The sequence below is a fragment of the Haemaphysalis longicornis genome, unplaced genomic scaffold (genome assembly GCF_048455015.1).
Source record: "Haemaphysalis longicornis isolate Haplotype H1 unplaced genomic scaffold, Haemaphysalis longicornis Haplotype H1 scaffold_5, whole genome shotgun sequence".
NCBI classification, from domain to species: domain Eukaryota; kingdom Metazoa; phylum Arthropoda; class Arachnida; order Ixodida; family Ixodidae; genus Haemaphysalis; species Haemaphysalis longicornis.
In genome coordinates, this window is record NW_027526385.1 from 26,689,703 (window position 1) to 26,716,496 (window position 26,794).

At 44.4% G+C, this 26,794-nt stretch overlaps 1 protein-coding gene across 2 annotated transcripts; it reads right to left on the reverse strand.

The window, feature by feature from the left end:
- LOC144139115 (uncharacterized) lies at positions 1-26,280 on the reverse strand. 2 transcript variants are annotated; one of them, XR_013316056.1, is made up of 6 exons: positions 26,206-26,280; positions 23,748-23,982; positions 12,113-12,180; positions 7,625-7,787; positions 2,839-2,962; positions 1-158 (listed from the first exon to the last, which is right to left on the reverse strand). XR_013316056.1 is itself a non-coding variant. In XM_077671578.1 (5 exons), the coding sequence occupies exons 1-2, from the start codon at positions 24,003-24,005 to the stop codon at positions 12,136-12,138; spliced, it is 303 nt and encodes a 100-aa protein (XP_077527704.1). In that variant the 5' UTR covers positions 24,006-24,176; the 3' UTR covers positions 1-158; positions 2,839-2,962; positions 7,625-7,787; positions 12,113-12,135. The 2 variants fall into 2 exon arrangements, 1 of the variants encoding a protein (XP_077527704.1); XM_077671578.1 differs by lacking the exon at positions 26,206-26,280 and having other exon boundaries at positions 23,748-24,176.
- Between the last annotated feature and the right edge of the window lie 514 nt (positions 26,281-26,794).

The window sequence follows — 26,794 nt, forward strand, 5'->3', positions numbered from 1 at the left end:
TACTTTTGAGGCTATATTGAGAACTGTATAATACATCATTCTGGACTTGCAACTTGCAACTTGTCTCGTATCACTTGACGGGCTTGCATGACGAACATTTCTGGATCAGATTGTCCAGTTGTCCAGTGGACGGTCCAGAAACTAGTTTAGCAGAGCAGCTGAAAACAAAAACAAGAAAGTATTTTTATTTGGGAGATTACCAAAGCCTGGACAATTACCAAAGCCATTACCAATAAAATATTAATTTCATACTTCATTAAAACTGGGTGAAAATGCATGCCGTAGACCTATTTTGTATATTTGAGGACGACCATGAAATGGTACATAAAAAATAAGGCCAAAAAAAGCTGATAAACCTTTAAAACATACCTTTGATTATAACAAGCTACCAGACGTGTCTGCATTTTTTTAGTGCAGAGGCCACCGTACTTACAAATGATAGCTTCCAGTAATTTACCATCATTACCACCAAAAAGGATTGATTAGTCTCTCACAGAAAAGTAGACACTACCTCGTGAATGGCTTAGGCTAATAATTGTATGAGCACATTTTGCTCTGTTTTCGAAATGTATTGAAATTGCCACCCGTCTGCGGGAGATAGCGCGTGCATAAGAATGAGAACCTCGGCATGACGGCACGCGGAGGTGACAGAGGAAGCAGGGAAAGAAGATTCTCACTTGTAAGGGTGCAGCATCTTTATACCATGTAATTATGGTATAAAGATTAACTTGAGTGTGCCTGTCTTGCCTTTGAGATTCACCTTTGACATTCGCCTTTGAGATTCTTCAATGGCCGTTCTTATCAATGTATTCGTGTCTTGTAATATATCCAAATAATGACAGTACCAGCTGCTTTCGTCTTTTCCATTATCAGTGTGCCCTGTTACACTGTGACATGTTACATTGTGAAAAGGGATACTGTAATTTGTATGCAGTTTGCTGAAAATGGCAAGAATTGCTCATTACTATGTGGAGTAAAACACCCTAAGGAGCAATTCTAAACCAAGGGAAAGCAAGTTAGACCCAAATGACTGGGGCAAAAAGCAAGTGGAATTTCAAATTATATGCCAGATTTACCTGTAAGAACGTACGGGTAAGTCAAAGTCATGATAAGTAAGTCATGACAAGTCAGACTAGTACAGTACAGGATATATCTTTAAGGGGGGACACTGCTCTTAAAAAAAAATTTTAATTTTTAAGTAAACTTTGTGAAATTTTTAAGACTTGGTGCTTTCCCCCACTGATTTCTTTACACCTTGGTGGCACCAGTGGCAAGGAACCATTTTGAGTGCCCATTTCAAACACTGAAGTTTAATGGGCTTTAAAATTAGTTCCAAGCAATGCATCAAAAAACTGATTCTCTTATTGCACTCACCAGGGTTCATAATGTTGGAAAATGTAAAGATTACAGTTTTATGACCAACACTGCTTTGTCCCTTGTTCCTCCAAAAATGGTTAATTGCCTCTAATTATCTCGGGAACTAATTGACAAACTAAAAAAATAACGGAATATTTGAAATCAGTGGAAAAGAAGCAGCAAGAGTGACAAGTTTAACAGAGTTTACTTAAAAATAAAAGGAATAGTTTTAGGATCCATCCATGTCTCCCCTTTAAGGAGCCATGAAGACAAAATACAAGTTTGTGTTATTCGAAAGATTTAATGTTTTATAGTGCCCCCAGAGCTTGTCCAAATGCAAACAATGTTTTATTCACTGAGAAATTGATTAATTTAAGTTAAAATTTTAATTTTCCCACTAAATCGAGTGTTCTCGTGGTCCGCAATGACTTCACAGGAATTGAGCGCTCTTCTATGGTCCCTAGAAAGATATTTCTAGGGACCATAGCTCTGCAGCCAATTGGGAGGTCTTGTTTGCCGTTAGTGAACCTAGATGGCGCCACCATACCGTAGCATACCGTTTTCTGCCTTTGGCGCGGAGCAAGAATTTCTTTCTCCGTGGCCTTTGGTTTGTTTTTGACCGTATTTAAACCTGGCTTGGTTTTCTTCAGGAAGAAAATAATTGCTTCGTGAAACATAGTGCTCGCTCTACAAATATGCTCACGTAAAACACCGTTCCTTGCGTCAGTCGGCAAGTGTAGTCTGAGACAACCCCAAAGCCCTGCAGTCCTGTGCAGCTAAACCAAGCATAGCGCGCGCAGTACCAACAGCAGTACACATCGGCACTTCTGTTTACGTGTGCTTCCGAAACTTCCACTGTTTGTCCCACCATTCTTACGGCTTTGAAAAGAATTTGCCCTACATTTAAGCACAAATAGCTCGTTCGGCAAGCTTGTAAGCTCTGCCTAATTTGCGTTTGCTTTTGCCGCCCTCCGCAAATCCCAGAACTGTAACATGTGACGTCATAGGTTCTGCTGCGAGAAATGAGCTAGTGGGTCGCATGGCCATTCCCTTTTTTTCCTAAATATATAGCTTATTTGAGCGAAGTTTACGTTAGCAGTGGTGTCAGTATGATTCTAACGAGGCAATCTTTTTAATGAACCAAACTTGTGTTTTCTCTTCATGGCTCCTTTAAAATATACCCAGATTAAAAGAATACTTATTGGGTGTAGTACTTTCAGTCATATGAACAGACGCAGGGGTTAATCCAGAATTTTGATTTTGAGGGGGTGTCGAAATCCTCCTGAGGGGGTTGTCGTTGTCCTCCTGGGGAGAACGACAACCCCCCATATTGTGTATCCTCTTGGGAGGCTGTGTATATCCCCCTGGGTGGGGTTCTCGTGGTTGTGGAGTCTTTCTTTTTTTTTTGGAGGGGGGGGGGGTATAAGTTCCAGAACAGACGCATACAGTTCACCACACAACTTATAAAGGCCTGCAACTCACATTGCTCCATTTCTTCTTGAATGTCTCAAGCTCTGCGGCGGCTTTCATGGCCTTTGACTCCTCTCCTTTGGGCCGCGCTTCCTCCTGTTTGGTACCTTCACTTGGTGTGATGCCAACTAGGTACCTAAAACAAAATAAACAGATAACAGTCAGTCCAGCCAACACATTAAATTCCTTGCTGGCTTAGCCTGTTCTTTTATTACCACAGTGACGCCTCTTTCTTAAGTGACTTAACCACAGCGACTTAATTCTTTCTTTACCGCACCTATTCAAAACCGTTCAATTTCAAAGATACCTTGGGAGCCCCTTTTCACAGCATTCCAGCCGTTTCTGGAACGATCTGGAGTTAGCTCAGAAAATGCCCTTTCAAAATCCATTTCGTTTTCATTTTTGCAATGAAAATGTGATTTTTGAGAAGCGTTTGCATTACCTGGGTGTGGAAAAGGGGCGTGGTCAACGCTACTGAAGAAGAATACGTGCCACTGGTAATTAGTCTGCATCAGCGTTTGTTTTTCTTTATAATGGTGAATCAGAAGCCGATTTTCCATCGTCAGGCTTGCACTCTGACAGTAATAATCTCAGAAATTGGCGGAAAATGTCAAGCAGTGTCTGTTTAGGTTGTTTTATTCCTCTGCGTACGTTGTTCTAAGGTGTGTTGTAGTTTCACTTACCACAGGACCATTAACGAACAGTTTACAACTGTTTCGTTTTCATTTCTGCATGGCGAAATTCATATAGGCGCTACCACGCAGTTACCCAACTTCAAGCCTTGAGCATCCGCTACTAATCCTTGAAAAAAGCCTGCCGTTCCTGATTTCACCCACCCTAACCCAATTTCTGTGATGAGAACTTCCCAGGCAAGTCAAACGATAGCACCCAGTCACCAGATATCAGTTTCGACGAGGAGAGTGCTTCAAACCGCCTTACACACCGCCTGCCAGTTTCGTTTTCATACGAGGCTATCTTCAGAGTGTAGTGTTGTTTCTTAGTTGAACCCTCTATTCGGACAGTCTCCAATACGTTTTGTACTGTTTCTTTTCAAAAATTTTAGGTGGCACTGCAATGGAGGAGGCTGGTAATGCTGATCTTTTTTTATCACACAACAGCAAAAGCTTGCAGGGCACGATTCTAGCGCATTGCACCTCACTGCTGCAAGCAAGGCTACATTAGTGAGTCAGAACATCATAACTGACGGTGAGCGTCAACAAGCATCAACTTCATTTTGTTTTCAACATCATGCATGTTTTTCCGCATTGCGCGCTTGCCCCAAATACTCTGCTGGCCGGAAATGCTAAGTCGGTCATTGACAAGATGTTTTTATGTTACGTGGGGGCAAATTGCTGCCGCTGCTAATGTCAAACCACCAGATTTCTTCCAGGGAACCGCCAGAAATTGCACATTTTGAAATTTAGGTTGGGCTTCACTGCATGGCAAGAGCACAATGCAAACTAAAATTTTTTTATATATCTGACAAACTGCTCCACGCAAGTCGACATTTTTTCTAGGGCCCGTTTTGAAATGCTTCCCTACAAATTGTATATTCTAATTTTAAGTGCGAAGCACTTCTTAGTCGGGCCTACTCCTGCTTCCACCGCCGTCCTCCGTCCGCAGCCTAGCAACGGAGCTAGCTACCGTGCCTAGCAACGGCGCCGGATTTCCGACGCGTGAGGGCGCTCGCATAGCGCCTCCTCTCCCCCCTGGCCTACTCTCCTAAAGCCCCTTTACTACTCTCCAGCTCGCAACACCCTCTCTCGGCGTGCCAGCCAGGCCACTACACTATATAAAAAAAACAGCATCCGGCGCCAGGTTTCGATCCGAGGACTTTGCGGCCGCAGCGCGACGCTCTACCGACTAAGCCACGGACGCGATTTTTTTTTTGGTAGGCGCGACGCTGATATCAGTGTTAGTAACGCGCCTTATATCTTTAACGCATTCAAACTACGTCGTCAGCAGCGTGCATTGGCGACTCAGCGGCGTTATAGCGGCTTGATAACTGCGTGGTGTACACGTGATACTACAAACCCGCTAGTAGCCGAACGTGATCACGAGGGGGTGTTAATGTAACTAACGGGCAAAATGCCACCAAACTTCAACAAACTCCCCCTCATAGCATCACCCCGTGCTTCGCACTTCCTCATACTCCCCTTCGGGGAAATGCGGGGGAATTTTTTCTTTTTTTATACTACCGGTGGTTTTCTTCAACGAAGGAACGAAAACCAGCGAAAAAGGACGAAAAACACGAGGAGAGACGAGACAACACAACGCTGGACTAGCAGCTGAAATTTAATTGAAGAAACCGACACACTCTGTGAACAGCCAAGTCAACGCATGCGCCAACACGTACGCGTGAACGAATGAAAATGCTATTGTTACTAACTACCTCCACTTTCGTATCGACACCTCTCAAGTTTGAAGGAAGCCGATTTCTTTGTCGCTGAGGGTGATAGACGCAGGTGCGCTAATGCAGTTGCCTTCCTGCTGTTGTCTTATGAAGAACGCCTCCAGTACTTCCCTCTAATTCTTAGTCCTCTAATTCTTAGTCCTGCAGTACTTCCCTCTAATTCTTAGTCACAGGGACCAGATGAAAAGAAGGAAAAAAGGAAGGTTGAAGTAATGCCGTATATACATAAAGTGTTGCACAACATAAAGAAAATTGCTTCGCAGCACGGGGTTTAAGTGGTCTTTTCCGCGCCGTGTAAACTCTCCAGACTGTGCGCGTGCTTTGGAAATATGGGAAAAGAGAAATGCGCGTGTAAGACAAACCATGCCAAGAAATTCGTTAAGTGTGAGCACAGTGTCATCTATAAAATTTTGCTGAGGTGTGGGAAGGTTTACATCGGCCAAACCGGCCGATGTGTCAATGAGCGGCTGGAGGAGCATTGCGCGTTAGTTAGTTCTCAAGGAGCTGGACACCTTGCCTTTCACTGTCGACAGTGCAAGTGCGAACCATTATTTGATAGTGTAACGATCCTTGGAAAAGGCAGGACTAAGAATGAGAGGGAAATACTGGAGGCGTTCTTCATAAGACAACAGCAGGAAGGCAACTGCATTAGCGCACCGTCTATTATCCTCAGCGATAAAGGAATTGGCTTCGTTCAAACTTGAGTGGTGTTGATACTAAAGTAGAGGTAGTTAGTAACAACAGCATCTTCATTCGTTTCACACGTACGTGTTGGCGCATGCGTTGACTTGGTTGTTCAGAGAGTGTGTCGGTTTCTTCATTAAATTTCAGTTGCTAGTCCGGCGTTGTGTTGGCTCGTCCCTCCCCGTGTTTTGCGTCTTTTTCGCTGGTTCCCGTTCTTTCGATATGCACCAACTGGCCCAGCAAGCTGCACTTCTACAGTACTTTTCTTCAACAACTCGGACGCACCACAATCTTTGTTTTGTTGCTTCTCTCGCTGTGAGTGAATGTGTGCATACATTTCCTTCTCGCTCAAAATATGTTTAAGCACGTGGTGCCATTTCACAGCAGCAATTAAACGAAAATTTGGAAGTTTTTCATGATGTGTCTGGCTTGCGCCAGTTTGGTGTCGCTGAAGGCCATCTACAGTGTGCTACTGGTGTTAGCTGAAGGGCAGTTCTTTGTATGCAATGCTCGTAAGACCTCGTTTCAAAAGCGCTGCTATGTGCACTTGTGCTTCTGTACAAAGTGGCGACTTTTGTCTGCAAGCGCCGTGTGACATCTCTATGAATGGATACCCTGAGATGCTTGCTAGCCACCTGCACAGACTGGCTATCAGTACGGTGTGCACACGATTTTCCCATGCTTTGCGCTTGCTTCACGATGAGACGGTCTTGTGAGTGTTTAAAAAGTGCTGCATAAGCAATTCCCTGGTCTGCACCATGGATGACAACCCCAAAGAGTAATCTGAGACGAAACAGGTTGTAGCCTCAATAAACCAATAGCGTGTACCAATTCTTTTTTTTGCATTTTTCGGCTACAAGGTCAGGAGGTCGACTTATATTCCAGTTCGATCTCTATTCCGCATAATACGGTAACAGACACACCTGCTGAATCTGCACTTTTATTCTGCAGTTGTCATTTCTTCTCTTCAAGTTGCTGCAATGAACTGACTTTCTCCTTCATTTTGTGGCATAAAATATTTCATTCAGACACCGCATGCCCCTCTACAGTGCTGCTTAAAGGGGTCAGAAAGAACTAGCCTTAGGTAGCTCGCTCAACTACATTCCATGCTTGAAAGATGTTTTTTTTTAAACTGAAGAATGACAAAAAAAAGTGAAAGATCTTAAAATTTCCGGTTACAAACCACAGAAGTGATGTAACAGCAGTAATACTATAAATTGAGGTAATGGTGTGCTAATTGCACATTACAACTCGAATTATGTCTTGCAACACAACTGACGCACAACTACTATCCCACAGTCATGCTTCATGGCAATGGCTTTAGACTGCAGCCGCTAGTGGCACTAACAAGATGTCATATGAACTCGGCAAGAAAGTGGCAGGTGACATACCACTACTACATCTCTTGCCATTATTATTCAGCTTAGTTGTTGGATGTTTGCATTAAAATTGGCCTCGTAGTGATTGGGTCAATGCAGTACATAATTTGAATTCCCCACAGTTGCATTTTGTCTTCACAGTTTAACTTGATTGGCCGCATCAGATGTATAAGTAGGTGGTATCACGACTATGTTGCTCAGCACCACTGCTTATGAGGATGCCAAGTTTAACAAAATACAGGTATTATCTGCAAGGCTGATCCACCAGAAGGTACTACACCAACAATAAGCAGAGTATTAAACTAAACAGAAAACAACCTACCTTTGAATGAACTCCATTGTCGAAGCAACCCCTCTGGGATACTTGATGTTCAGGCAGAAGTACAAAGCCAAAAGAAGCTCCACCCCAAGCAGGAAGCTTATATTTTCCATGACAAGTGCCCGGTCGACAAACACGTGGCAGCTGCAGTTAAAGAGTGTCTGGCCTGAGAAAGACAAAGAAGTCATAATTGTACAGCTGGAAATATATAATACAAAAGTGCTTGAAGCAGCTGCTTTTTTCTTTTGTTTAAATCGCTCAGATAGTCTCCATGAACATCCCCCAGACAAGTGTTATTAGAATACATCTGAATACCAAAAGCTACATTACAATTCAGACGGTCCCCCGATATCCAGCAAACTCCCATTTAGGCGAATTCGAAGTAACCATGAATATTTGTTCATATTATTAAAAATTTGTCTTAAGCAGACGCTTGCCTAATTTTGTGCATGTGGCAAGAGAGCAAAAGAGGTGGACATTTTACCCATAAAATTCGTCATAACCAAGTTCGTCTCAACGAGAGTCTACTGTATATGTTACAGGCATTTATATGAAGTGTTTTCTTTTTTTTTCTCAATAAACGTTTCGGCTCCTTCTATGCCACCATGACGTACGTGATTCATGCACCTAGTTAGATTTTCCTTGCGAATGTGAAGTTAACTATACACTCAAGAATCGAATTTGATTTTAATTATTGAAATTAGGTGGACATGGAAAACCATTTCTCAAGGTTCCAATTGTTCTGAGCTGAGCTAGCCCAGTGCCACGACAGCCAGGCAGACTTGCTTTGAAACAGAAGGAAGGAGGATAAATGAAGCATCGCGGGCTGCAAGGACAAGAGGAGGAGTGAACTGCCTCAGGCAGCCAGAAAAGGGGTGGTCAAGTCAATCGACACACTCTTGAGCATGCCGTGGCAAAAACACTTACACCAGGATATCTTGTTTTCTGATAAGGTAAACAGGTATTGTCAATTTGGCACTTGTATCTGTCGCATCTGCTTCCTAAAACCAAGTTCTGTACTCTGTTCGTGCTATTTTATGCACAGTTTCAAAAGGTAAAAACTAATTGGCCATACTCAGCCATACAGGCTTGCTAACATGTTGTCCAAGCCAATGTGAGAACGATTTCAGAGGATTGTGCAAGGGAAGTGCCACTTTAGCATACACTTCTGCTAAAATTACATGTAAATCAGTTGAAAAACTGAAAACATGACCCAAGCATTCTACACTTTTTTGTGGTAGAGCAGTCTCTTCCCACTTCATTTATCATAATGGAGAACTTTGAAAGAAAAAAAAAACAAAATCCGCTGAATCAGAGTTCCGGGCTCAGAGTTGTAATAGCAAAACAAGGTGCCAGTACAAATCCTTGTCCTCTCCATGCTTATTCTAGGATGCTAATTTGCTAAGCACGCAAATAAAGCATTACTGTTTCTGTTGCCATCAGGTGCTAAAGACAAGCTAGCTCTCTGGTTGATCTGTCTTCACAGACTGTAAAAGAGTCGAGTGCACTCGGAGTTGTCTTGTTTTAATGTGAAAGCATTTTTAAATCGGTAGGTTGAAAACTGGCACACTGGCAACAAACAAACTGGTTAAAGGCGCAGTCACACTAGCCTGACCATCGGACGATTTGATCGGCCAACACCGTGTCGGCGAGCTGTCGGCAGCCATGTCACACCACGTTGACACCGACCGTTGGCCAATCGTCTGCGTCAGCGAGAAATCGGCGGGGCCTCGGTGTCTGCACGATGTCGGCCGACGCGCTTGTCACACCACGCCGACGACCGCACGGCGACCCTCTCCACTGGGGATCTCTTTCTTTCTTTAGTCAAACATAGAGTATCGTGTCACGACTGCCGCGACATAAGCCGTTCGTGTGTACTCGCGTGTGCGCTGCTTGTACTGTGTGTACTTCTCAACTTCTTGTTAGATCACAAACAAAGATAAAAGAGCTGTGTTCGCTGCTGCCGTGGCAGTAATAATACGGATTTTATGGATGAACCCCGGCAAAAAGACCTCTGTAGCACGTAGAATATGCATCTAAATTAGTACGTACGTCAGCGGAAATTTAATCTCCTCTAATAGAGAAGGCTTTACAGTGCACCATGGTACCGCATTTTTGAGAAACGCGGTGCAAGAAAAGTAAGCTTAACTGTGGCTCCAGACGCCACTCGCTGTTTCGAAGGAAATTTTCCATAACAAAGGCAGTTGCTTCTCAAAATCACGCAGAAAATGATTCGAAAATTGGATACACAGACCATGCTCCTTTACAAACCGCAAAAAAAAAAAAAAAAAAAACCCACCCCGTCAGGAATTGAACCCACAACGTCGAGCGAGCGAGCGAGCGGCGCGACGCATGACACCACTGTGCCCCAACACAAATGCCGACCAGCTGCCAATTAGCCTGTGTACTAGATGGAGGTCCATCCTTCGTATAGTACATCGGTGTTTACTAGCTGGTTTACAGAACTCCTGGCTGGTAAACTGAAAGCAATGTTCCCCGAAGCCCCCACAATAGCTTATCGCCATCAACTCCACTGCTTCGCGAAAGCGCTCGCGAAAATATGTGTGCCCGGCTGCGACTGCGATTTCACACTGCAGGGATAGTGCTTGCCGTACTTTGGTTTTGCGTTTTACGATAAAAACCTTGGCCGATATTTATCCGTTATTACCCAAATTACCCTACGTAACTTTTTTTCTGCATGAAACTGATTTTTTTTTTGTACAGGCGAGCCGATAGCACACACATGTGCAGTTTGCAGTTCGGGAGAGCGGTGTCGCCGAAGAACACGGCCGAAGCATTTAAAGCCAAACTACGGATCGCATTAGCGCTAGTGTTGAGTTGCATGAGCTTCATGGACGTTACTGAGTTTATTACACTCCAGAAACTAACCAAACAGAGCTGCATTCATTGTGGCACGAATGTTGTAGGGGCGCAGTTTTCGCTTCTCGGTCTATTCTCGACGACGCGTCAGGCGACTGGTCGGGCTAACGGTTTTGCTGGCGCCTTCGGTCGGCAAGCCAGCTACACTACGCGCACTTTCCATCGGCCAACATGTTTATGTCACCGTCAGCGTAGTATAACAACGTAGTCTGCAACTGAGCAGTTGGCCAATGGTTCAGCGACTCGTAAACGTTGCCGTCGCATTGTCATCACTGCCGTGTCAGCCAAGTGTGACCGCGCCTTAAGGGATCGAAGAATACAAACCGGGTGGAAAAATGCTTTGCTTTAACATATATATATATATATATATATAAATATATATATATATATATAGTCCAGACCGTTCAAAACTACTAGAACTGCTACCATGGCTCATACATGTCCGCATTGTGCAGCGCAAAGCAAATGTCAGGCAGATTTCACAGAACAGAAGCACACAGTCTTTGTCAAAATTTTCTAGGCCAAGCCAAAAGTGTACAGGCTGCAAAAAAATTTACAAGCTTGTGTACCGGGCGAGGCTGAAATATTTTATGTCGGATATATAGACAAGACACCTTTCTTTCTTACTGTTATAAAATATTTTTGTCACATTTAAAGGTAAAGCCGATTCTTTGAGTCCTTTGTGGTCGAGAGGGCTTAGGATTGGCCTAGAAAAGTTTGAGAAAAGGTGCGCATAAGCTTTTTTCTTTTACCTTAATGTGTAGGTTACCTTACAGAGCAAAAACAGATGGAAGCAAAGAATACATTTGAAATAGATACCATTCTTTCGCACGTATAACCCGCACCAAAAATGCCCAAATTCTAGTGGCAAAGTAGGGTGCAGATAATGCATGGGGTTCTCCCTTTAGTGCAGGTTCACGGCAATGTGCGTAGTGTAACACAGGCTAAGCCTTCGATTACACGAAACATACAAGGAAGAAAACACAAGGATGGCGAATTGTGACTTTCGGCTTGCAGTCAGTGTATTGTACTTGCTAAATATACGCGTTTTCTTTAGTAGTCCGGGAATCAAATGTCCGGGAAATACGCGAGGATATTTTTTTTCTTTTTCGGCATCTCAAAGTGGAGGTGCAGATTATATGCAGGGGCGGGTTATATGCGTGGGGAAATATGGTGTTTTATCAGAAAATCAGTATTGTATTACTACACACAAAAAAAAATTTAATGAGTAATCTGGCAAAGAGAAAAGACGTTTTTCTGGCAGAATACAAACACCAGTTGAATCAATGAAAACAATGGTGCTGCATGTCCACATCGCTCTTTTTGAAATTGATGATCACGATACGTTACTCTTAACAATCAAGGTGGCCATAATATTTACCTGAACCTCTTTTTGATTGACGGGTGGCTAACCTACAACCCAACAGAGTATATGCTTGGCAAATATATGTAATTCATGCCAGCCATTTTTAATGCCCCAATTTCCTGTGCCAAACTTGGAGGCTTGAAATTTATCACATTTTATACAAAGTTTCAACAAGTTTAAAGCTAATTATCAAAACCCTTCAAAAAAATAAAGGGGATAATAGGAAATGAATTGGGAAAGCTTACCCAGCGCTCCAATAATTGGCAATTCAAGGAAGTCTGGTCCGGAATTCTTCTGTAAGTTCTGTTGATGCCTAATACACAATGAAAAAATAGAAGGGCAATAAGAACAAATTTTAAAGATGTCTCCAAATATCTAGAGGCCTTTCATCTATTCTGTTGTTTTACAGGTACAACGGACCTTCTAAATCCTCAGAAAAACGTCTGCTGTAGCCGAAGTATGCAGTATCAGACACGGGAGGGGAAGGGGAGGGGTTATGAGTGCAAAATTGGGTACTTTGACCGATATTGCATATACATAGTACAAACACTGTTGTTTTTACACGCCTGCAGCACCTCAGTGTTTGCCCACGGGCAAAGAATCGCCTAAACATCATTTCCAAAGCTTAGCACCAGCACTTGGAAAAGGCCTACTGCATGCGGTCAAGTCTGTAAAGATTCATGATAAGCAGAACAAATGAAGCAAGAATATAACTAGGAGCAATTATTAACCAGCTACAAAAATCAGTTGCGCCCATCAGAATTAGCTGGGCGCTTTGAATCCCTTCGTGACAAGGCAGAATTCCAGAAACCATTCGTCAGACAAATCCAATCGCTGCCTGACGTTCCCCCAAAGCAGCTTCCACAGTTTTTATGATTTTAGTCAGGTCATTGAAACAGCTGTAATGAAATAATCTGATGATGGACAGCTGTGAAATAGAAAGTTAGACCATTTGGACTGCGCACGGTCACCGGCAGATTGCATACAATCTACGGGAACCAACCCCCCTGAGGCATTTCTTACCTTTTTCACCGAACGAAACGGGATTGATGCATGCATGGGAATAATAAATACGGACCTTCACTGAACCCGGGTTCTTAATTACATAAAAAAAAACTGTGACGAAGGGAAGACTTAACTCCAGGTGCACCACTTCGCGCACTCGTAGCACTGTTGTTCAATCTCACCAGAGTCGCGTTTATCGGCAGCGGCCTCATTCTTGATGGTCGAGCGGACCGTCTGCTTAGACAGGCCTGTACTTCTCGTGATGTCGGCCTGTTTTTCCCAATGTTTGACAGCGCTAAATGGGCTTAATTTATCCGACAGTGAAATCAGCTACCCTGCCACTCATGCCGCTGGTCGCAAACACACAAAAAAAAGACAAGTCTACTGGCACTGGTTTAACTTCGCTACGCCAACTACCCGGCTGCCAACAATGTTGCCAGACATAGGTTTTCTCGCCAAATTAAACAAAGAAAAAGCATGCCGACCCTGCGGAACCCCGATTTAAACATTCAGTCGAAAAATTTCGCCTAAAATTTAGTCTATTGTAGCCGATAGTCTGCTCTAGCCGGGTCCATTTTGAGCAAAGTGGACTCCATTTAAAATGCATGGGGACCAGACAAAGCAACAGAAATGGACTGTTGTAACCGAAAGTCTGTTGTTGCCAGATCCGCTGTAACGAGCATAGACTGTATGTACCTGTATATTTATGTACGTATTATTGCAGGCAGCATGTGTAGCACTGCCAAAAGCTTGGGTGATATGCAGACATCTTATAATTTACTCCAGGTGGTCCACTAATTGTCATGCATGTAAGAGGTGAGAACGCACACGTCACATTTCACGCAACGTTGATGTTAGGCCATCCGGAAGCAGAAAAATTAATTACAATCCCTGTGCATACATCCCCAGGATTGAGGGACACGCGCCGCGGAAACCTGACTGCGCCCCTCTCCCGGCGCTTCGCCCGTCCGGGGCGTAACTGAATGGGGCAGAAAAAAGAAACGGCCGCCGTTTAATAACGAAGACAGCTAGAAAAATCGACTCCGGGATATCCGTAGCACGGCTCTAGCGGCATGCCGTGACAAAATATTGGGCTTGTACGACTAACTCACGAGGTTCCCGGGCCGTCTAAAATTTTTCTGCTGCGGCCTATGAGAACAGGCTGGATTTCAGGTCGTTCCGCAATAGTTAACACAAAATTGTGGCGCTCAGAAAACAGATAGAAAAAACGACTCCCGGGTTTGAGTACTTCAGGTTATGGGCTACAAACCTGTTATTGTAGATTTTTTGCAACGTTGTTTGTGTAGGTTCCCTGCAACACTTTTCATGCCCGGGGTGAGGCGTATCGCCACAAACTTCGAAAAACTGACGCTACGTGGCGCCCCCATCCCCCTCCTTTTTCCTGGAAGGAGTGGAGAGGAGGACCGTCTCCACCCGAACACTCGCCTCTCCTCAGCGGAACCAGGGAGGGTTCCCATCTGTTGTCGCTGAGAGTAACAAAGAGGCAGTCGGTAGTGTGCACGAGGACGAACAAGGCCTGCGCCCCTGGTTTATCCCAAGGAAGTGGGGGAGATAATTGCTGCCACTGAAAAGGTTTGGCTGACTTGACTGTCCCCCCTCCTCATTTTTAGATTGCGCAGAGCAAACAAAGCGTGCTCCCCTGGTTTTTTCGCGCGCGGGGGGGGGGGAGGGGGGGGGAAGACTTTCCAGCACAAGAACTGTGCCTGAAGGACCTACGACGTGTCCACACGCGCTACTCTGTACAGTTTTTGCTTCTTCGTTTTCTTTCTTTTTTCTGAGGTGGCAAATAACGCTATGTTAGTACGGTGTCAAATGTGAAAATAAGTTATCCGCACGGTATCCTGCAGTGATGCGTTAAATGGTGTAAAACGTATATGTTTGCGCGCAGGTATGCCATTTTGTCTTTTTTTACATACGGATTAGTATGAATGTATTTGTAATCTGTTTAGCGTTTTCTCTTCTTTTGCTGTATTGTGTTTTTCTTTTGTATACAGGTAATCATGCCGTCCTTGTTACTGTATATATCTATTCCCACACATGCCTAAGGCCTGGCACTCAGGCTGGAAGTATGAAATAAATAGTAAATAAATAAAAATAAAGCACTATCTTAAAGTTTCTGAGACTGAAATTATGGCGCAAGGGGGGTTGCCAAGAGCTGAACGAGCGCCGCTTTTTTAACGCTATTATATATCGAAGCGGCGTCCGTTTTATCAAAAATCGTTTTCTCGAATGCCGGTTTATAGATTCACCAATGTTCGTTGGTTTTTTTCGTTTAAATTGTTATTTTATTCAATTTATGTACCATTCATCCCAATGCTATTTAAACGCTTTTTACCAGAGGGAATATATTAATTAGAGGTGTGTTCAAGTTTAATTAATTGTTTTTCATCCTTTTGAAAAATTCCCAGTATATTGCCGTAGTTTCGCAGTTTTTTCCCGCAGCTTTTTGTTCAATATTTGTTGCCTTTAAGCTTTCCGAATTTTCTCATTCTTGTGTGCGCTCTAGAGAATGTGTTTGATATTTTGTTAATTGTAAATATTAAAATTGTGGCCGCGCTCCACTGCTTCCAAGGCGCTTCCATCAGAACAGCACCAGTTAAAAACTGATATGCGTTAAAAACGGTTATAAAAAGTATAAACGACGCCGTAAGAAGCATGAATATACGTGAAAAAGTCAATGGCGCTTAACCGAAATGGAAGCAATTATACATTTACAGCACACTGTTACAGTTAAAGTGTCGTGAATTATACGAACGCAATGGTAGTGCTGCACCTTAAATTAACCCCAATGTTGAGCATTGATGTTTGGGATTCCAAGTTACTACTATTTAGACGCCTATGAACGGCCCATTTTAGACGGGTCTAGGACATTTCGATGTACTGGAACATTTCAATGCGAGATGTTATGGTGCAAGCATTCCGGTGCACCGACATTTTCGTACGCCAACTTTTCTGCGAACGGATTTGTGCGCTTATTTGTGTGAAACTTTCGGCAACTTATTATTTGCGTAGGTATTAGGTTATGGATGACTGTCTACGCACTGATTGCATCGTTTGTGTTTATGCTTTGAAAGTTTTCGGTCAGAATTTGAGATTTTTTAGAGCTTTATTTAATAACTCCTTTAGGCAATACCAATTATTATGTATCTTATTTTTTTCTAGGGGCGCGGGCGAGGGTTCAGAAAGTCACAAAAAGAGCAGCTTCTTGCCGCCTTGTGTGGCGCCTTGCATCTGCGCAAAAAGAGATATTTAACGATGTTACGGCACATATAATGTTACACTGACGTCGAAAGGGACAAATTATGCAGCTCTTAAAGCTTTATGCTGTCGTTCATGAAACTTTGTGTAAATGAGCTGAAGAAACGGTTTTCATTAAGACTTGTAACAAATAAAACTTGCTCAAACGTAGGCACTTCCAAAAAAAGACGTCTATTGCTAAGCTTGCGCACCAAGCTTCTGAACTGTGCCTTTTCTGTGCACCCTTCGGTGCCACACACAATAATTGCAGCTCTCTTTCCTAGGTGTAAATTCCGAGGACACCTAAGCACTTTTTTATGATACAGTGATTGAGAAAGCATTAGTGTCCAGTTGCCGAACGTGCACTCTCAATCGTCCTTTTTTCTTTTCTGTCTGTCTATCTGTCCGTCTGTCACTCGATTCAGCCGCTGGGCCAAACATGAAACAATGCTGGAACAAGGAGTATATATAGGCAAAACCGTCCCAAGCTACTGAACCTGGCGGAGTGCATATATTTCTACGTGTCAATAGTGTTCAGAAGAAAAACTTGGCCGCGTATCTGCTCGCTTCGCTGCATATGTCGTCGAAAGGCGATAGTCTTCTGCAGCCCCTGCCGTCTCATACATTCTCCTCCCCCCTCTCTCACTCCTCGCGCGTCTGACGCGATGGAGGTTAGCTAAATTAAATCCACTTTTCCCGCGCTGCAGAGCTCGCACGCCATCTGTTGGAACCTTTGCTACTGTTCGGCTTAGGGTTGCGCTCGAGCTCGAGGCTCGGGCGCCAGCTTCTTTTCGTATTTTTTGGTCAAACCATTGTTTTAACGCCTCTTTTTTAAATTGCTATCGTGAAAACCAAGGCCATGTCTATGCTTATTTAAAAGAACGCGCGTAATCCCGGTTATGTGCTTACATTTTGCCTCAAATGTACCTGGGGTTTCCTTCGCGCCATATTATTGGGACATGTATGACAAATCTTGGCAGTTTTAGAAGTTTGGAACGGTTTTGCGTATATAAGCGTCTTGTTTAATAATATTTATAACTTTTGAACCGGTGGCTGAATCGGTGCCGTCCACCGGGCGGGCGCCCTAACATCTGCGCTTCATGCTCGCCAAATAAAGATATTGTGAGCGCGAGACTCCGAAGCGTAGGAAATCATTTATTTCACTGCTCCATTATCCGCATCACCAAACACATCGAGGAACGCTTCGTCTTCTACGAGACTGAGGATCATCATCGTTGGTTGCTGGTCCGGTGTTCCAAGACGGCTTAGTCGTACAATAAACGCCTTACCTCACCGAGTAACCAAGGCCCTTACAATATATCAATCAATCAATCGCGTTTAAGTAGCCCAAGAAAGACTATCGTCTTTAAAAAAGCATTAGGCATAATTGAGGCAAAACATTAGTGCATAACTGGCCGCAGCAGCGTTCTTTTATTCAAAAATAGACGTGCGATTGGTTTTAATAAAAATGCGGTAAAAGACGGTGTTAAAAACAGGCCAGATAAAAGTAAATATAATAAAAGAAAGATGTCTCCTCAAGAGTGAGAGAGAGAAACCTTTATTTGGGGCAAGGCTGGCCCTAGGCCTGTTGGGGGAATAGGATCAAAGGAATGGGTAAGGAAGGGGAGCAGACCGGCCGTTCTATACAGCTCGTGCTAGACCGCTTGTGACTGCGAATACAGCAATCTTGTGAAGGATGGGAGTGCCCACGGAGTGAGGGTCTATGGCTATCGTGGGATCGTTGGTGGGGGCAGAGAAATTTCTATAGCGAGTTAATTTGGGGCAAAACCAAATGAGGTGGTGCAGATCAGCTTTGGTTAGGGAGTGGCACTTGTTCACGAATACCTCAGCAGCTCTTGGAAGCGTAGGTAGAGAAGCCAGGAACCCAGGCGGGGTGAGGTTTTTGAGGCGCTGTTACAAGAACAATTGAAAGAAAAGGTCCCAACAGGTGGCGCGCGAACCAAGAAAACGAGGGAAAATTGAATCTAATTCATCAAACTTCAATTGCATTAATTATGGGGGAGGCAGGGGGAGAAGAACAGCGTGAGGGGGAGAGGGGAGGATGTTACGAGGCGGGGGCGGCCGAAGGCTATGGTATACATTTGCAGCGAAGCAACCAGATACGCAGCCAATTTCTTATCTTCTCCTCGTGACTATGACTCGGCACATACCCGGGGAACGTACTGTAAATAAAAATACTACTTACAGTACGGTAGCATACCCCATTTCAGGTAGTATGACGGACAGGGCGTTTCACGTAAGAGCGCTAGTCCAAGAATATTGTTCACTGATCATGTCGCACACTAGCCGGTGGTTGGGGCGGGGAGTATTAAAATATTTTAGTGTACGTCTAAAAGAAAAGAAGAACCTACCCACAATCAGTAGCACATTTCTCTTCTTGAGCAAAGCTGCCTCAGGGGCTAGCGCGTGCAAGTCGATCCAGCACGTGCTCTTTTCAGAAGCGTTCTCGTCGGGCCGGCGTGCGTCTTTTTTAGCTTTGGAGGCACCGGAAAGCCCGTTGAGCGGACGCGTCCCACGCAATAGAAAACATTCATAACGTGTTTTTCTTTTACTTGCCGAAGACTTGCATATGCTCATCTGCTTGTTTTGGCACTGTCGCGTTAATTGCGTATTTCTTTGTTTTCCGTTACTCGTAATGTTAGTATACTTGCACCTCAACCTTAACGCAAAGTAGGTAAGGGTTGAGGCATTTGATTTTTGGTTTTTTATGAACCCCGAAATAATAGATTATGATCTTGCTCTACCGCTTGTGCTTTGCAACAATAACGCGAAATGTTTTTGTGCTGCAAATTATTTGTCAATGCAAATATTAGCATAGGAAAAATAATTTTCCTGAATTCGGGTGTGAATGTTCGCGCGTAGAAATTAAAAGCGAGCAGAAAAAGAAAAGCTCGTTTCGTTTAATTGCATGCGTCTTCAAAAGACGCCCACATATCAGACACCTGATTAATTCTAATGTACAGTCGGGGACTTAATTTTGCAGACCACGCGAGCGTGTGGCAAAAGCCACCGATGCGCGCTCTGGAGGCCCAGCGCCTGTTGTCGATACCGGCGCGGCGCGCATGCGCGTCCTGTTTTACTCGCAGGCACGCCGATTTTCTCGCTTACTGCAGCGGTGCTGCAATGGTCACTCAAGCACCGCATAGCGACGCCTTTGTAGCATTCCTTTCTTCGCGATGGCACATTTGGGGCCTAACGTGACGATTGCGACGCTTTCGCGCAAGGGCTCTTGGCGTCCTGATGAACACTTCCGCGGAATGTTTTCTTTGTTTGATTTGCGCTTTATCGTGTATAGACGATGAGACTAGCGGCTTGCGAACGGCGTCCCCGAATGAAGCGCGTACGAAGCACAGTCTAACGGCACCGCGCTACCGACGACTAAATGCCAGCTGTATGAATAGCCGACCTTTATTCACCTTGTTTATTTTGTAATTTGTCCACTGAACCTATATTTCAGCTCGCTCTCTGCTGCCCATGAAGTAGGTGATTTGCAAGTTTGATAAAAGAGATTATTTCAGTGTTTTTGCTGCCTACTTCATTACTTAAAGATGATAGAAATGCGTACCCATATAAATTGTCTGTTCGTTCTGCGCGTCGGCATTATTCAAAACGACACCTCAGGTTCCCATCGAGAAACGCCATAACATTATTCACTACTTTTCGCCGTGATATTAATCACCACTTAGGGCCTTTCAAATGCTTTTGTCACTAATGAACGGGTGTTCAACCACTGAAAAACAATCAGCTCCTTTTTCGTTGTTGACCTTGTCCTTCCGCTCCGCTGGGCATCTGCAAGGTGGCCCTTTTCTGATGGCGGCAAAAAGCGAAAAGGTTCAAGAGTATTCGGGGTTTCGGTGCATGTTACACGTCCCCAGATCAGCAAATTTAACCTCATAATCAATCAATGCATGCCGACCTTGAAGAATCGCTCCGGCCTTGGAGCAATTCATCCCCGTAGGCATGAATTCCTCCCCTAACAGCAGCTCTTGGCCTATTAGTAAGCCGGCAAATGTCCCTTTGAAAAACGTATTCTCAAAAGTAGCGAATAATTTCAATTCAATGGGAACCCGAGGTACCATTTTTACGAGTGCGACGGGTAGAGCGAACAGACAATTTATATTGGTGCGCATTTCTATCATTTTTAAGTAATGAAATAGGCAGAAAAAAAACCGAAATAATTTCTTTTATTAAACTTACAAATCGCTACTTTATGGGCAGCCGAGAGCGAGCTGAAATATATGTTCAGTGGACAAATTACAAAATAAACAACGGGAATAAAGGTTCGCTATTCATACAGCTGGCATTTAGTCGGTGGAGCGGTACCGTGAGACTGTGCTTCGTACGCGCTTCATTCGGGGACGCCGTTCGCAAGCCGCTAGTCTCATCGTCTATACACGATAAAGCACAAAACAAACAAAATAAAACATTCCGCGCAAGTGTTTATCAGGACGCGAGGAGCACTTGCGCGAAAGCGTCGCAATTGTCACGTTAGGCCCCAAATGTGCCATCGCGAAGAAAGGAATGCTACAAAGGCGTCGCTATGCGGTGCTTGAGTGACCATTGCAGCACCACTGCAGTAAGCGAGAAAATCGGCGTGCCTGCGAGTAAAACAGGACGCGCATGCGCGCCGCGCCGGTCTCGATAACAGGCGCTGGGCCTCCAGAGCGCGCATCGGTGGCTTTTGCCACGCGCTCGCGTGGTCTATAAAATTAAGTCCCCGACTGTACGAATCAATGTACCAACGCAATTTGTGCAAGTTGTTCAACAGCAAAAAAAAAGTTCGGGATGTGCCAAGTGCGAACAAGTATCATGCAAGCGGAAGGAAATAAAAATGCCCTGTGACAAATTGAACAGATGACCCCTTAATGTCGAAAAGGTGACCCATGGGACCTGAAAGGCTTTCGGAACCGACGTCCCCCAACAACACGTTTCATTCCGTGAAATAGCCAGGACACCGGGCTGGTCGAGCGGCGCGGTGAGCAGACGATGCGTCCGTAGCAGACGACAAGACGACACTGGCAAAAGTTAACTCATTAGCGACGCTGCAGTTGACCCGAGCCTGCTCGATACGTACTAACGCACATTGTTTCACAAGTCGAAAGAAAATTTTACCCGGGTCTTTCCTTCGAGTGAGAAATGCGGCACGAGCGCCACGAAAAAAGCAGGCGTCCGAGCGGGGCGAGCCCTCCCCGTCCACACGGGTAAGGTGCCTCGATGCGCGCCCGCAGAGCGGGGGCGCATCGAGGCACCCTACACACGGGGGAACCGCAGCCCATGCGGGGTCGTTTTGTGAGGGCTCCCCTCTTGTTTTTTTGTTTTTTTTCCTTCCTGGTTCGGCGAATTTCAAAGGCGAAAAGCTGGCCTCTTTGGGAAACCGTCGCGAGCGGCTAGACCCTGTGTGAAGGCCCTGCTTCTCGCACCGCGGGGGAGAGAACAAGAGAGAAGGAATTGTGTCTTCAGGTCGCGACGCCACGTTGTGTCAGTTTTTCGAAACTCGACGCCGTGTCCCGAAATCCTGGCCATGATGTTTCGGTGACACGTTATAGCCCCTGTCCTGCAGGAAAGTCCTCGCTACTTGTAAATGTATATGACTGCAATGCAGTAGCCACGCATTGGGAGAGCCGAACTACACGAATTCCTCACAAGCAACAGAAAAAATTATTGGGTGAACTTTTTAAGAATGTGAAAGCCTACTTGGGCCTTTTGTTGAACTCTTGTTGAAATTTGCGGCTGCACCCTGTCACATATATTGCATCTTCAAAAGCTCATTCCACTCGCTCTCTATTGCCAGGAGCGTCCTTGTTAGTCCCCGTCCATACATTTACCCTTCAAGGCGGCTTGTATAGAACGTGTGGCAGCCCCCCCACACTCCTATGGTGTTCCACTTTCTTGAGGCGCGTTCAATTCCTCCTTCTCCCAGCCCTCCTTCAAACCTCCTCCTGCGCTGCTATTTCCCTTTTCTGGTATGTGATCACCAGCTTGCACTTGCTCTGCCCACAGCTTCCACTTTTTTGTACCATTACTTTTTGGCACTTCACGCCGTGTGCGCTTGGTACAGAGATATCTAAAGCTTTCATCCTAAAATGTCAAATAACAAGTTAGACTAAAGCTTTTAACAGTTCCCACTACACAATCTGTGGGATGTACATGGTGCAAGCTTAGATGAGGGCCTGGAGTGAGAGTGTTGCCTGGTCAAGAAGGTTGTTGGTTATTGCTAGTGACCGAGTCAGCTCAAATGTCCTAATGGTGGACAGGTAAGCAATGGTCGTACTGAGGTTTCATGCAGCCAAGAAACAGTTCCTAGGTCCTGGCTAAGGTGGAAACGCATGGCCTCTCTTTAGTGTTACTGGAGTCTTGAAGTTTTGGGAGTGGTGAAGAAAATGCCCGCATGTGGTCATTGGAGGATTCAGCTAGCCACATTCCAAACATTCGAAGGCTTGTTAACGTTTATCAACCACTCCTTCTTGTACCAGAATTATTCTTCTCTTCTCTACATCTCACTTTTGTGCCCAAGGACTGGTGCATTTCCGTCATCCCAGCTTTTTAAGACATGCCTATACTTCTTACATGATATCAGCCCCCACATTTTTCTGTTTCATCTAAAACAGTGCCCAGTAGGGGTGTAGCCTGGGGGGGGGACGTATATTGTTTGGGCAACCAGAGCAGTCACACCTTTTTTTTCCTGTTGGTGTATCACACCTCTGAAATATTGGTCTGCCTACGCCACTAGTGCACAGCATGACAGAAAAGAAAGTGGGAGGTGTTTTATGGCACGACGTCAGCAACACATAGCATTTTGCTTAAAGCCAACCTGTCAGATGCTGCTACGAGCCTGGGTGAATGCCAGAGTGTAGAATCTATAACACCTATGTTGAAATGAATTTCTGCCACACCATCTTGGCTGCAGCATATCACAAACTTCAAAAGTTATCTGACAGTATTAACACAGAAACATGGAAAATCTTTTTGTTATTAGTGTAACAGCATTTTTCTGTGCATGCAGGAGAAAACAAGCTGAAGAGTATTCAAGGCACTTTTGCCTTGCGTCAATGCAACAGGAACCAATAACAATATTTGTACTTGGTATATATCACCCCAAGTGCTTCAATATCGAAGTGCAGTTATTGGCTAAGGAACTGAAGCTCCGAAATCCCAATTCCCACCTTCCCATCCATTTTGGTGAGCAAAAAGAATGCCCGCAAACTGGTTAGAAAAAACAACTTTTACCTCTCTGAATGAATGTGGATCTGAAAACAAAGAGTGCTCTACTGCAAAGAATGTTTTACTCATTTACTTAAAACAATTACCAAGCATTCCTGATGGATTGGCACTTATTAAAATTTTCTCGATTGTCGTGGAGGGTGCAGCAGAAGGTACCACTATTTACCGGCTGTGCTAATTGGAATCCTCACACCCAAAGTTGGGAGAAGAAATTTCTCCCATCTCACTTCCACCCTCTTTTAGCTGTAACAGATAAATATCATTAAAAGGTTACACTTAAAAAAGTACTATGCATTGCCTTCTTTGTTTTGTATAGCTGAACCATCACTGCACACAGATATACAGCTACAATACAAGACATGGGAGCACTCTTACCTCGTGCAGCTGCATTATCTTCTCCAGGTCGTCACCAAAGTAGGACACCAGCAGTGGGATCAGGCAGATTGAATCAGCATTTTCCTTGCCAAGCTTAGTTCCAGGCTGTTCCATCTTCAGGGACCACTCCAGAACGCACTCGCTCTTGGAGGAGGACCGAATGAACAACACCAGCTCAGCCACTTCCTCTTTTGGCACGCCGCAGAGCTTCCCCCTGAGGCTGACACCTGTGAGCCTAAAGAGTTCATATAATAACATGGCATCAACATTCAATAACACAAAATTGCATTTACCATTGGAGTTTTCTTTCACACGCAAGGCATTTATGCCTAGCTTGAGCTTACCCACTCGAACTATACAAAACCTTTGTTCTTAGGTGATTGAGCATACTGTACTTACTCGCGTAATGAACCCACTTTTTTTCCAGAAAATTCGGCGTGAATTTGGGGGGAGGGTTGATTATGCAGGACAAAATTGCCACAGTTTTAAAGGTCGAAATTTCATACAATAAAATTGCTCAGAGAAGCACTGTCAGAGCCTTGCCATTTTCGTGGAAACACGTAGGTAATTATGTAATCAAATTTCTTTTTTATTCCCAACATGCTAGTGGGTTCGTACTCGCCATGGAACTATACCCTCCTTAGTAAAGTTGCTTGCCGCCTCACATTTGCTGTCGGCCCACAGCGCACCGTCTTGCGTGCTATCAAGGCACTCAAAAACTTCTTTTCCGACACCGGGAAACTTCCCTTCTTTAGACCCACGAAACACACGGCGATCCCCCTGTTCCCCACCCGGGGGCAAGGGGTCAAATGAATGAAATATGCAGAAAAATGACAAAGGCTCTGTGAAAGAGGTCTCTTTAACGCCATCTCAATCTTCATGCGCTGCGTATTTCAACCATGAACACGGTCTGACTTGAAAATGTTATCATAAAAAGATCACACACGTATATATATTTCAGAGATCGTGTTTTTAGCACATGCACTGTCACAGGAAAATAATATGTAACTTAGAAACCCAAGCACGCTTCAGAAATAAACTGAGATAGACAATAACAAATAAATAAGTGCTCCTTGCATTTTGCCATAAAAGAACCAAAATGTTATGTTGTCATCAGGAAATATGCGGCTTGGGATCGCGATGCAGATTAACATTGCTCTGAAGCAGGCCTGGGTTTCTAGATTTTTTTTTTGAGTGGCCAGCTACATTCTGGTTGTGGGATTTTTACAATAAAATAAAATCATAAATAGACATAATAGCATGCTTTTTGTCTTTCCACTTGTCCCCATCTGTCGTCACGCTGTCGTCACAAACCATCTGTCGTCACAAACCATCCTTACAAACATATTCTGAACTGCAAACATAACTTGCCCCTTTATAAATTGCAAAGTCGCATTAAGCTTTACATAGGATATCCCATTTTCTTTTTACGTAATTAGGTTTCATTGTTGAGATTGAATACGTTGAAGTAACTAATCTATGGGTGCATAGTAATAGAGGGCAGCAAATTAATGATTGGGGTGGGGATCTTTAACGTGAGCGAGATTTCAAGACAGGTATTTTTATTCCACACTTCCATCCCAAAAAGAGCTGCGCCCCTAAGAACCAATAAAGCGACGCGGCGAACGTCTTGGCTCCTGAGTAGAATTACATGTTCCATAAAACAATTATGCATGATAAAAATCATAAAGCCAACACTGAAAAACAAGCACTGTAATAAAATTATCATACATATTAATGTTATCCAACACTACTATACTTACCAGCAGAAATGACATTGTTCAAAAATTTTTCAGAAAGATTTTTTTGAAGTTACATCTATTTCGTGAAGTTGGTCTAGATAAAAATTGCGTAGTTTAACTTAATCTTAAACACCAGGCAAAAAAAAAAAAAAGCCCCATAACATCCTACGCTCTCATTTTTCGTTGCGTCAAACCCAGCTACAGCTTTCCCGCATAAACTAGATGCCTAGCGGTGAAGGCTGAGTCAGGACGCAGCAGGGGGAACAAAACGTGCAGCTTGCGTAAAGTGCATGGCATATTTCTGCAATACAGAACGCGCTATATCATACTACTGCATCAGAACTGCCCACAACGCAATTTTTAAATTAATTTCGCCTCGTACAGGCTACACTCGCGAGTAAACTAAGCTGCCTTTTGTTCGTTGCCAACTGGCTGTTTACACGCTGCGTATACCTTATTTACAGTAACACCGTGCTCTTTATCTCAAGAGACGCAATGCGACCGCGTATACCTTATTTACTATAACGCCCAGCTCCTTATCTCAAGGGACGCGATGCGACCACATGTAGTCTAATCTCGCATCGCCAAGCTGCCTGCGCTAGGGTTAGCTCGCGACCTTCAGTCAACCGTTCGGCGGCGTTAAAACGCTCGCGACATGGACAACTTACACCAGCCAAACAATTCTAAATCATCCACGTTCACGGGAGACTTCTTACCGTGGAAGCAGTCTCGTGGAAGCAGTCTCGTTGTTCCAGCGTTGGCAGCGGTCAAACAAATCTCGAAACTATACGCCGGTGACGAACCTCGCTGTCATGGAGCCCGCAAGCTTCCGAACGGCACGGACGGCGCTAAAAAAATTTTCGTTGGGCTGTCTGCGCATGCGTGTCTCGCTCCGCGATCAGCCGCGTGGTACCCGCTTGGTGCTCCGGTCACGTTGCGCCGAGAAGAAACGTAGAGACGAGAAATTTGATGAGAATGTTGCCGAAATAAAGTGAAAATGCTGGGTACGTTGCTTATACGCTATGGAAATGTCTGCTAATAATTGAATGAAGCAGAAATAAGGGGCCGGAAGGCCTGAACGTCCGTATTTTGAAGATACGGTACAGGTACCGTAAGCGGGAACGTACGGTTTCGCAGCGCCTACGGCGCGTTTACGGCTCCAGTGGCGTAAAGTTCGCTGTAATTTTACGGTTTTTTCTAACAGTGCGCTTCGCTAACCGTTTCAAGCTTTCTGTGCGGTCCGTACGTGATTTTGTCGAACTCAAATTGAATCCCAACAAAAGCAATGCCTGAGCCCGAACCGTA

Excerpts from the sequence above, each read along its gene's own strand:
- LOC144139115 (XM_077671578.1), bottom strand. The coding sequence starts at position 24,005 with ATGTTATTATATGAACTCTTTAGGCTCACAGGTGTCAGCCTCAGGGGG. Across the intron at positions 12,181-23,747 it reads AGATAATGCAGCTGCACGAG|GCATCAACAGAACTTACAGA; the intron begins GTAAGAGTGCTC and ends ATTGTGTATTAG.